General features: G+C 33.2%; 1 protein-coding gene across 1 annotated transcript; it reads right to left on the reverse strand.

The window, feature by feature from the left end:
- Positions 1 to 1,784: 1,784 nt before the first annotated feature.
- Positions 1,785 to 12,009, reverse strand: LOC121417748 (NLR family CARD domain-containing protein 4-like). The gene is made up of 4 exons (XM_041611481.1): positions 10,525 to 12,009; positions 4,752 to 5,068; positions 2,352 to 2,392; positions 1,785 to 1,843 (listed from the first exon to the last, which is right to left on the reverse strand). The coding sequence occupies exons 1-4, from the start codon at positions 12,007 to 12,009 to the stop codon at positions 1,785 to 1,787; spliced, it is 1,902 nt and encodes a 633-aa protein (XP_041467415.1).
- Between the last annotated feature and the right edge of the window lie 95 nt (positions 12,010 to 12,104).

The raw sequence follows: 12,104 nt of genomic DNA on the forward strand, positions 1-12,104 counted from the left end.
CTTATTGAATATTTATATTTTGGCATTCTTAATATGGCACAAACCTTCAACCAATGAAACTATATTGATATAGTTTACTTATTCCAATATCTCAACTATTTCATAACTATTATAATTGCTATTCTATTGATAGTCAAATATCCAAATATCGAAACGTATTAACAATATTTTAAAGGAGAATGATTTACACATTTTGCTTTTAGAGATGGAGACAGAACAGACCTCCAAGAATTATCTCTCATAACTCTTGCAATTTCAATTCCTGCTTTCCAGATTTCCATTGACATGAGTTGGTTTATAAGCCATCACTCCATCTCATTGAGACCCTTATATATATAAAACTTTATTTTGTTTAGTTTACATAGTTATTACTATATCTCATTATGGTTCGTTTATTTAACTAGAATCAAAATCACTATTCTAGTTGATATGAAGTTTACCACTCCGTTTACATGGAGCTCATGAAAATTATACTAATCAAAATGTGACAAGTCGTCTCATAGATATATATACAGTGCGTCCCAGAAAAAACGAAACCGAGATTTAGCGATCATTTATCATTACTTAATCATAAATAAAATAGACAAATGACCTACCAATTTAAAGCTTAGAATCTCCTCTTTCATCTGATATTACTTAGATTATTTTTCATTCACGCATGAGTGAGCAAATACAATTTGAAAAAAGGATATCAAAAAATCATTTGGCGGGGGGTATCTGGGTTTCAAACAGAAAACCACATTTTTGAAAAGTTCAATATCTCCTCTTTAATTTGATACCTAAATTACAGAAAATGGTCAAGAAATAACAAAGTTCTGGTCATTTGAAATAAGGCTTGAATTTCAATAATTTCATAAAATGAAGAGGTTCTCCAGGCTGGCTTTCAAACTCTCTCGACACTCTGTTTTGTTGACTATCAGCCATGCATTAAATCTTTTGTTCACCATGCGAAAGCTTCTGTGGGAAACCGGTGAAAACACGTTTATCTCATGAAATTATGGAAATACAAGCTTTATTTCAAATGACCAGAACTTTTTTATTTCTTGACCATTTTCTGTAATTTAGGTACCAAATTAAAGAGCAGATATTGAACTTTTCAGAAATGTGGTTTTCTTTTTGAAACCCAGATACCCCCCGCCATATTAGTTTTTGGTATCCTTTCTTCAAATCGTTTTTGCTCACTCATGCGTGAATAAGAAATAACCTAGGTAATATCAGATGAAAGAGGAGATTCTAAGCTTTAAATTGGTAGGTCATTTGTCTATTATATTTATGATTAAGTTATGATAAATGATCGCTAAATCTCGGTTTCGTTTATTCTGGGACGCACTGTATATATATATATATATATATATATATATATATATATATATTGTATATAATGTAAATATGTTCTGTTAATAATAAAGGAATAATTATTTTTTTTTTTCTTTAATCAAGTTAGTGAAGAAACTATATTTGAATGTCTTTTATACTATAGTTAAGTAAGTAACATATTAACTGTTGAATGCTTACGACTGTGTGTATGATGTAATAGGATTGTGTATGTATGTGCTAAGGTTTAATTATATTGAGTAGTTTAATAATATAATATTAAGTTCAACACCTAGTAGACCAACAGGTAGGGCATAAATACCGATATAGACATACCTTCCCTCTATATCATCTGTATTTACTATTTAATTTAAAGTCTTCCGCTGCATGTTAGTTGTATTTAAAGATCCTAATGGTGACATTTTAACTATTTTGTTATTCTGTAATTAAATTGAAAAGTAGTCCTCGCATTACGCCGCTATAACATCTCCTATTGGACCTCCTGGAGTATCCAGAGCTAAATCGATTCCTGTTGAAAGTTTCGAAAATTCATAACTTTTTTGTTCGTCTCATATTATGTAATTTTTCACCCCATCTACTTGTTTAAATTTTTCTTTAAATTGAGTCACTGCAAACAGTTATAAACAGGTCTACTTTAAAGTTAGTATATGAAAATTCTCGGCCAGAACTTAGCGCACTCATATATTGTTTAGTTTGATATATCTTGATCATAATTATATAATTCTTCAAAATATTTAATTGCAAGCTCTAAACTCATGAAACAAATAAGCTGGCTCTTCCCGCTCGCATTAATAAAGTTAAGATGTATGTAACAGTTCAGTCTTTAGTTGTGAATACCCATAAGTAAATAAGTGAAGCAAATATCATGTGGGAACATATGGAAAATACAGCCCCCCCCCCCCTTGAATTGGTAAAAGCTGGATCCGGCCCTGATAACGTTCAGGTTTATAAAGCAACCAAAAATTTACAAATAGATAACATACAGCGACATATTACAGCTATGCTTACCTTAACACCTGACTTGGTATCAAAGTCGAATTGCCATTTATCAAGAGATCTGTGTTGTAGAGAAAATATGATTTTGTCACGGAAATGATAATTAGCCATGGAACATCATTCAGATGTGGAGTAAGTGCCTCGAAATTATTATACGCTTTAAAGTCCTTAAATAATAACCATGAGTAACAACAATATTGTTGTGACAAACACTGCAGCAATGAGTTTCTCTTGTGATGTTCTAACATTGAGATTATATCAAGTACCATGAGTAAAGAGGCAATTCTATGATGATAATTTTCAACTCCGGCGCAGAAAACAGATAAGTAGATGCTATATACAAATCTGATGCTTGAGAAAAGAGGTATTTTGCGATCATAATATATTACATTACTGATCACACTTATCGTGATCATATTGCTCAGAAATATAAGTCTCATCACAATAAACAGCATTTACCTCGTATCATTATTATCATAATCGTTATCAAAAATGAAACACCTATTTCTTGGAGGGAAAAAAAATATCCGATGCCGTGGAGATAAAGTCAAGCAACTTTACACTTCATTCGAATTGACAAAAATAGAAAAGCCCGAATAATATGGTTAATTTTTACTTTAATATCAATTACCATTAATTAGATAGTGTTCGGAATAGTCATCTGCAAAACTCAGTCAATTCAAACTTCATCACGTCGTTGTGATATGAATTTAGAATGACCGACTTAGAAAAACTTTGTAACTCTCCAAACAACCAACATAGCCTCATTTTTTAATAATCCAGAGATGCATATCTAAGTTTCATCGAACGCAGCTTACGCTACACTGTTAGAAAATTTATCCTTAAAATAAAAGAAGTTCCTGCAGCAGAGTCTCGAGATCATCTGTAATCTTATTGAATTGCGTAATCTTACAGGAATTTGGTATTTGGTGTATGGAATCTTACAAATTTCCTTGAATAAAACACCCTTTCCCCCTTTTTTAACTGACCTGTTATGTTAAATTGCAGAAAAATTCCTGTTTTATGAATTTACAGAATGATTCTGTTATTGCTTTCTGCAAAATCTTCTGTTTATTTTCTGTAAAATCACGGGTTTTTTTAACAGTGTAGTATAAATATTATCAAAATTTTCGACAATTGCACTCAATAGATTGATAAAATAATCCGCTCTCTAAATTCAGGCTGTATTGTAAACTCTAATTACATTTTGGAACTATAATTCCGCAGACTAAACGAGAAAGGGCTGCAAGGGTGACAAAGACTTTCTGATGTAATTATACGTATAATTTTTGTAATTGATTTGATTTGATGTGAATATATTCAGACAACTAAATATGAAATATTCACATGTCTTAGATTGCTCAAAAAGTTTTAGAAAAACACATATATGGAAGCATCCGAGAATATAAAACGGAATACATAATAAATGACTTTAGATAGGAAAAACAAATAGACAAAATATCAAGGCCTATTATATAGGCCAAATTTAAAAACGAAAACTTCAGCAGGGAGACAAAAAATAATTATCTAAAGCACCAAAATCGCACAGTTATATCTCAACTGTCTGATCATGCTAATTGGACATATTTCAACAAAACTGATTTAAATGTATGAAGTGATTGATTGCTTACTTCTATTTGTGGGAGATGATTCCATTAAATAATTGTTTGAGGATAAAAGGACTTCATTTGAAAATGATATACCTTATGGCTCCTGTTTTTTGTTAATTCTTATTTGGCCTACCGTACTTTTGACAATCATTAGATTGCCTTTAAGGATGTTGTGGGTTTTTTTTGCCAGTAATTGTAGATGAAAACCCAGTTTGCTAGAATACAAACAACTATTGTGAAATATTTGTCCAGGAATGGTCATACCGCATTTTTGTATTCATGTTTATACAAATTTGTCCGTCCATGACAGAAAGAAAATTCAAAAATTGTATGTTCTAATGCTGGAGCAATAAATTTGACCTGTGACGCCAAATGTCCATCACTGACACTGAAAATGTCCATTTTGTCCTATAGTAAATTATAGCTTGCTTCAAAAAACAAACGTTTGTCAGGGAAGTCAACTTATTAGATTAACATCTGCAATGAAAATTAACTGCCAGCATGGTTTCGTTTAGAAAGACACAACAAAAAACTACTGACAAATGTAGAAACCAATTTCTATCCTGTCCGTCCGTGACATTCAATGTTTAATGAATTCTATCTTTAGTAGGTAACAGTGGCAACAAAAGTCTATAAACAATTTATAATTTCAGTGATAGTCTTTGCAATGAACCACAGTACGCATTGACAAATTTCACTACTTAATTTTTACAAGTATATAAACTTTCAGAATTTGTTAAATGTCCGTCCTTGACGAAGTGATCGGGCTCCCTCGGCAAATAACGAGCTAAGAGCATGAATTACACTCACGTTATCTGGAGTCGTTCCAATGATGTCAAACATGTTGAGAACTTGAGAAAATCAACAAAGTCATATCTAGCTGCATCTTGAACATCGATATCTCGCAACCCAGGTAGTGATGAGATCAAACATTTATAGCATTGTGACGTCATTTTCTTAGCCGATAGACTTATGACAGATGGAAGCTCAGGAGGAGATGAAGGAAAAACAAGTGATGAGTCTGAGATGGTCAGGTAACGTAGATCTGAAAATGATTTAAGACAGGACCATAGTCCATCTGTCACAGCGGTTGTCAGGATAGACTCCTCGAATTGCACACGAGCAACCTGTTGTGAAGATAAAAGGAAAAAAAAGTGAATGAAATAATCGGCACAGGGAGGAGATATATTTGAATAAATTTATTTTTTAAGTATGAACTGTATCAATTAACATGGATTATTTAACTATTTGAAAACTGAAGTATCTTTTCATTATTTCATTTTTTATTATCGAAATAATTATGTAGGTCCTTCAATTACCAGAAAATCCACCGAAACCGCCTTGCCTTAAAACGCTTCTTATTTTATTTTTCTTAGCTCTAATTGTATTTTGTTTAATCATAAAGTATTTTCATGTATCATTCATCCATGTACATGTATCCATCTATACCGTGTGAGTAGAAAAAAATAGACATCAATTTAATGTGGTATGTCTTCGCGCTTGGATCATCAATAGGTATTTTTAACAGTGATGTAGACTTGAATGAATGAACCCCAGTTACTAATGATGCCATATTCCTACATATTTGCAAATCCCCTTTCGATTAAATTATCTTTAAAATCGATACTAAAAAGTTTTTATTGAACAATGATAATGTATATTCATTAAAAAGGGTGTTTTGACCCAGATTCTATGCAAACCTTGAAGGATTATGACATGATTGGTATCTGGATTCATTCATCGCATTCATGCCTTACTTTGGCGCAAATCAAAATATCTGCCCCCCCCCACGGAAAAAGCGTAGCACCTGACATTTTTTTCCTTCCGATTTTTCCCTTTTTTTAGAAAAGTAGTCAGTAAACCACTCTTTTCCACATGGCACATCCAGTTTTGTGCATTTCTTTTTGGGAAAACTACATTTCAATAACTGAAAAAGGTAATAGGTCTATTTTCACTGAACGTAGGGTTTCCCCCTTCAAAAATGAAGTATCTACATATTGTACAGGTTGAGATATTACAGAAATTAATTTGTTCTTTCAAAGTGGCTAGAACTACGAATAAACTTCTCAAGTATTCCTTTATCATCAATTTGTAGATTATATTTGTGCCCATTTCTGGCCAAAAACATACAAATGTTGTTTTTGTTGTATTTGGAGAAATTGACATCATTGTATATATTTATTTCTGTTTATGGCAACTCCCGTATGAACTCGACAGGACAGCGTTTGCTGGTAAACGCCAAGCTGGTGTATAACCAATTACCAAAGAAATATTTTTTGACGTCTAGGTTAATCATCAAAAGTTGCTGACCTTATATAGGACAGAAATTACTCTCGGGCCATTTTATCAAAGTGGAGACAATGGCAGATTGGGGATTCGAACTCACAATCTTGCGATAATTTAATTCTCAATTCATTCATTTCTAACAGAACAAAGTAAATTGGTTGAAATAACTACATTGAACTTATACAGACAATATAAATTAAGGCATACACAATCTAGCTCTTATTCATCCAGATGTCAGGTCGCGGAAAAGGAGTAAAAGGGTCTTGGAAAGGATGGTGCCAAGCGTCATCGCAAGATTCTACGAGACAACATCCAAGGTATTCTTGACAGGGATTTTCTTCTTTAGTGTCTTTTTCTTTTCTTTCTTCTCAGCGGTCTTAGTCTTATTTGCAAGTATATGAGTCCACTGCTCTAACCACACGACCCGTGTGTGAAGCAAATTCTTAATTTCCCCCATGGAAAACGCATTGTCCTACTAAAATTATTTTTTTTCTTTTCTTTTCTTACTCAGTCGATATTGCTTCACAACCAAGAAAAATGTATTAATGTGAAATTCAGGGGAAAATAATAGGTAAGAAAAATGAAGGGTGCCCTCTGTGGTAAGGTCCAAAGTTCATGAAAATTGTCTCTTGAAGAATATTAATTTGCTTCAGAGGGTGCCATGGTTTTTAGAGGTCGTTCCAGTGTTTCTGAGCTCGTATTACATAAATATCTAAGTACAAACTCATAGGCCCGTATTCTGAAGTTGGGTTTAAGTTAAACTCTGGTTTAAAGTTGCGGTTTAACTATGGAAAGCCATTTGTTACATAAATCTCTAACAGAAGAGGTTCAATGTATCAGCTCTTTTGACTCCCAAAACATTAAACTGCCTGGGAAGAATAAGTATGGCAGTTGTCTTTACCATACAGTTAACATGAGATGCATTCACTGTAAAAAAATTAAACGTTTTGCTTCCCATAATTTCAGCACAGAGTTAGACCATGGTCTAAGTTAAACCTGACTTCAGAATATGGGCCATAGAGTTAAAATGGATAAATACATCAACTCAGGCAAATTATTAATTACCAACTTTACAAGGATGTTTTGTGTATTTTTTAAAAATTTTGGGGACCTTACCGCAGAGGGCACCCTTATTTATATAGGGCGCCCTCCGTTTTTCTAAGGAATTATATTTCCCCCTTGAATTAAATATAGATTATACTTCAAATACTTCAGATATCTTGAGGTACAACGATTTCCATGGGGATACCGAAAATTCTCTACGACTTTCCTTAAAGTATCAACATTTTATTCAATATTTCAAACAACAACAAAAACAATATTTGTTTCGGGGGGGGGGGTGAAAAAACACATTTTTTTACTCTTAAATTTGATTATAAAAGGAAACTTAAAAATAAGATGTTTTTAGCGGCTTTGAAGAAAACATAAAATGCTTAATATCCCAACTTTTGCAAAATGTAGGTACTGCGTTTTTCCATGAGAGGCAGATTTACATCACTGTAAAGGAGATAAATTGCAAATTCATCTTCTGCCAACTCGTCCACTCACCACATGGTCTACTTGCATTAAGTCTGATGCTATTCCCTCTATCTAAATTTTGATTAGACTAATTTGAATTTAGTCTAATTAGACTAAATGGTAAATAGACAAGATGGTTATTGTACCAATTAGACGGAATGGCATTAGACTAAATGAAAGTTGACTATGTGATGAATGGAAGAACTGATGGTAGACCAAATGATAGCAGACCAGTTGAAAATTGGACGAATCGGCATCAGACGACTTGAACATAAACCGCAAAGAATGCCTCCTGACCTTCCAAGCATTAAAACTATGGCACGCCCATAGGAAAACAATTAAATATATTGTTCACTTAAAATAACATGCTTCTCTTCCATTAAACCATTTCACTCAAAGAAATGTAGATATCTCTTTTAAAAATGTATTACACTTTATCAAAAATATATTTCACTTAAAAGAAAAATTATATTTCACTTTTCAAAAAAATATATTCACTTTAAAAAAATATATATATATTTCACTTTTCCAAAAAAAAATTATTTCACTGTTCAAAGAAATATTTTTCACTATTGAAAAAAAATATGTTTCACTTAAAACAGATAAATCAAACTTTATGTTTTGTGTGTTTGCGCCCACCTCGTGGTGCATTCTCTTGCACCTGGAAAGTGATGTAATTGGGTTCGCTGGTATCCCCATATCCTTGTTATTTTGTGTGATGCAACCGCATTCATGATTTCTCCCCTCAGCGCAGCGAAAATTCTGCAACCATCTCTGTTACCTTGTCCCGCCAACAATGGTGCGCGCAGCCGACAGGCCGAGAAAAAAAGAGGAACGTATTTTTTTTCAATTCAGTGAAATAAATTTTGCAACAGGAGTGAAATGTTTTTCGTAGCGAGAGGAATGGATTTTTACGTGAGGAATGAAATGTACGTACGGTCTAATACGGCAGCCGTATGTGTTATCCAACAAAAGTAAAAAAAAAATTCTCTCAGATATAAAATGTAACAAGTGAAACTAGATTTTAATTCGTCGTGTGGATGAATTAGGTGGTCTGTCGTAGATAAACAGACATAGTTATTTAAACAAATGAGTGGATATAAGTATGAAAGATAAATAGACAGACAGATAGACATACATATTTAAATGGATACTTATAAGAAATATAGATAGATAGATAGATGGATGGGGAGATAAATGATAGGTGGATAGATTAATAGAAGATAGATAGATATAAACAGATAAAAAGGTATAAGATGGACAGATGGACATTAGATAGATACCTGACTGACCTTCAAAAACAATGATGAGGAGGAGGATGCTGAAAGTGATGGATGGCAAATATGATGATGCTAACGGTGATTATGATATTTGATATGCACATAGATTGAGAGACAGATACATGGATATACACACACAGATAGAAATATAGAAAAAATAGATAGATACATGTAAAGATAGAGAGAAAATAGATCGATATATTTACTGATAGGTAGACAGATAGAATAACATATCCAGATTTAATAGATAAATAGTAAATAGATAAACAGACAAATAAACAGCCATAATTATTTAAACAGATCAATAGATATTAGATTGAAAGATAAAAGGTAGACATACAGATAGACATACTTATTTTTCAACAGATAGACATACGATATAGATATATAGAGAGTGATAGATAAATAAACAGGTATACAGACATATTAAAATGAATAGATATTAGATAGATAGATAGTTAAAGAGACAGAGAGACAAGATGGGTAGATTTGTGGATAGATTGATAAAGAGACACATTTAAGCAGATAATTATTAGACAGATAAATAGAAAAAATAAATAGTTCGAGAGATAGATAGATAAATAGACAGACAGATATATGGATAGATGGATGGATAGCGAGATAGATAGATATATAGAAAGATAGATAAAAAAATTAAACAAAAAGATATATATTAGGCAGAGAGATAGATATATACATATATCATGTAGGTAGATAGATTAATGCTACGTACGGTCGAATACGGCAGCCGCACGTGTTATCCAACAAAAGAGAAAGGACTTTTTTCTTTAAATTTAAAATGTAACAAGTGCAATGATTCTTCGTCGAAAAAAAATGGAAAGTAAAATACATTTCTTTCAAAAGTGAAACACATTTTTTTGGAAAAGTGAAACATACTTTTTCGAAAAGCGAAATATCTTCTGTTGGAAAGTGCAATGTATTTTTGGAGAAAAGTGAAATATATTTATTTGAAAAGCGAAACATATATATTTTTTTTAAGTAAATATATAAATTTTTTAAAGGATATATATATATATATATATATATATATTAATTGAAATATATTTTGTTGCTAAAGTGGAATGCATTTTTAAAAGTGAGATATAAATTTGTTTGAGTAAAATGGTTTAATGGAAGAGAAACATATTGTTTTTCAAGTGATATATATATATATTTAATTCTTTCCCTATGGGCTGCCATGTAAACCATACCTCATAAATATGGTACCACTTTTTTGGATAACATACTGTTTCAAGACATATAAAATAAGTATGTTTTCACGATATATTTTTTTCCTGAAATTAGGGTTTTGTTAAGTGTCATTTTTTTTTACTCACAGGGGTATATATATATAAGCAACTGTTGATTTCGTGTGTTTTTTACGGTCAGAATGTTATTTGGTATAAAAAAATAGTTATTTATGGCAAAAAAATAATATTATAAATCGTGTGAATTATACGAATTAATTTGCTCTCGACATTATTATGTGACTAGAATACCTTCTGTTTTAGCTCACTCGGAAGATTTCGCATTCCAACAGCAGTATATATTGTTGGTGACTTTAAGATCATGGTTTGCGCCGTCACGCACCTCCGAATCAACGATGACACATTCCCAACGTTAACCCCAGACTCTGACGAACAATCTAGGAGAATACGATATCGCTCACTCTCAGATAAATGACCATTTGTAAGGAGCTTCTCCATTATTCTTACGCAGAGGGTGTTCTTCGTACCAGCAGCAAAGCGAATAAGATTTTCATATTCACCAGTGTTTCTGTTAATCTTTCGCAGTACTCGGTCTATCTTACTAATCTTCAAAGCTAACATAAAGTGATTCGTTTTATCAGCGAGGAACTTCCCAGCTGCATGTTCTTGAGCAAGTTTGTGATAAAACTCAATAGTAGTTAAAGATGTTTCGCTTGTTTGGGGGAGGCGTCCGAGTGAAACAACTGTCTTAGACACTATTCCAAGGGCACATGCCATATGAAGGATGGAAGGAATTCTCTGAAAATCATGAGACGTAAAAACTAACTTCTTACTATCATTGAGCAAACCAGTAAGAGCAACTTCCCCTAGTTTGAGGATTATTTTGGTAAGTTTTTTGGGTGATTCTATCAAGCCGGGTGAACGAGCATTTGCATGGTGCATTAAAAACAGATTCACTTTGTCGAGTAACGCTGTTTGAGTTTTAATTTCACTTTGAAGTAGATCTTCAGACCATAGGTGACAAGCCATGAGGCAAAATAGCGGCGTTTTTACTAGTTCCTCAATTAATGGTTGCTCATCGAGGTAAGTCTTCAGGCCATCTGCACTCTTCCATGACATAGGTTTTTTAATGGAAGTAAAGAACTTGTCGATGTAATCACGGGAGCTCTCTCGCGAGAAACCTTCGATTCCCATCTTCGTGTATACCAATGGTAGATCCCCTTGACTGAAAAACTCGTCTAGGTGTGGTCGTGTTGTTACAAGAACTCGACATTGCCGAAACATTTTCCATCGAAGAATGCTTAAGATGTTGCTTGTGGAAGAAATCCCAGCATACTCATCTAACCCGTCTAGTACAATGTGGCAGATTCCTTGATGCTCTCTGATAAAACTTTCTAGCCCCTCTGGCGTCAGGTCATCAACATCACTCAGGAGTTGCGATATGATGGCTTCTCCAATCGATGTTCTTTGACTTGTATTTCGAAACTTTACAACAAACAGAAGTGGCAAGTCCTCTAATCCTGACCCACGTTCTTTGTGAACCCAGTCGTGCGCCATTTTAGCGACAGCTGTCGTCTTTCCTCGTCCTGCTGGAGCCGAAATAAGGATTCGAGATGGAAGCCTTCCGTTTACTTTTGCTGAAAATATTTCCCCAACTGAGCCTTGAAGTATTTCCTTCTCCTTAATATCTTCTCCCCGAGAGTCTTTCTTTACCATTGTAGCAACGGTGTGCATTTCTTTAAACTCTGCATAATCATTTTGGTCCCACGGTTTCATTCTAATTTTACATAGCTCAGTCGAGTATGTATCCTCCAAGATAGTGCGACATTTTCCAACAGTCAGAGATTCCGAAATTTTTCTCACTGTAGATA

The sequence above is a fragment of the Lytechinus variegatus genome, chromosome 6, assembly GCF_018143015.1.
Source record: "Lytechinus variegatus isolate NC3 chromosome 6, Lvar_3.0, whole genome shotgun sequence".
Taxonomy (NCBI): Eukaryota; Metazoa; Echinodermata; class Echinoidea; order Temnopleuroida; family Toxopneustidae; genus Lytechinus; species Lytechinus variegatus.

What these genes read in the sequence shown, in the direction of transcription:
- LOC121417748 (XM_041611481.1), bottom strand. Translation starts at nt 12,009, where the DNA reads ATGAAACCGTGGGACCAAAATGATTATGCAGAGTTTAAAGAAATGCAC. An exon ending in CGAGTGAGCTAAAACAGAAG is followed by an intron (nt 5,069 to 10,524) that starts GTATTCTAGTCA and finishes TCTTCACAACAG; the next exon opens with GTTGCTCGTGTGCAATTCGA. An exon ending in TTGGAACGACTCCAGATAAC is followed by an intron (nt 2,393 to 4,751) that starts GTGAGTGTAATT and finishes TCTACAACACAG; the next exon opens with ATCTCTTGATAAATGGCAAT.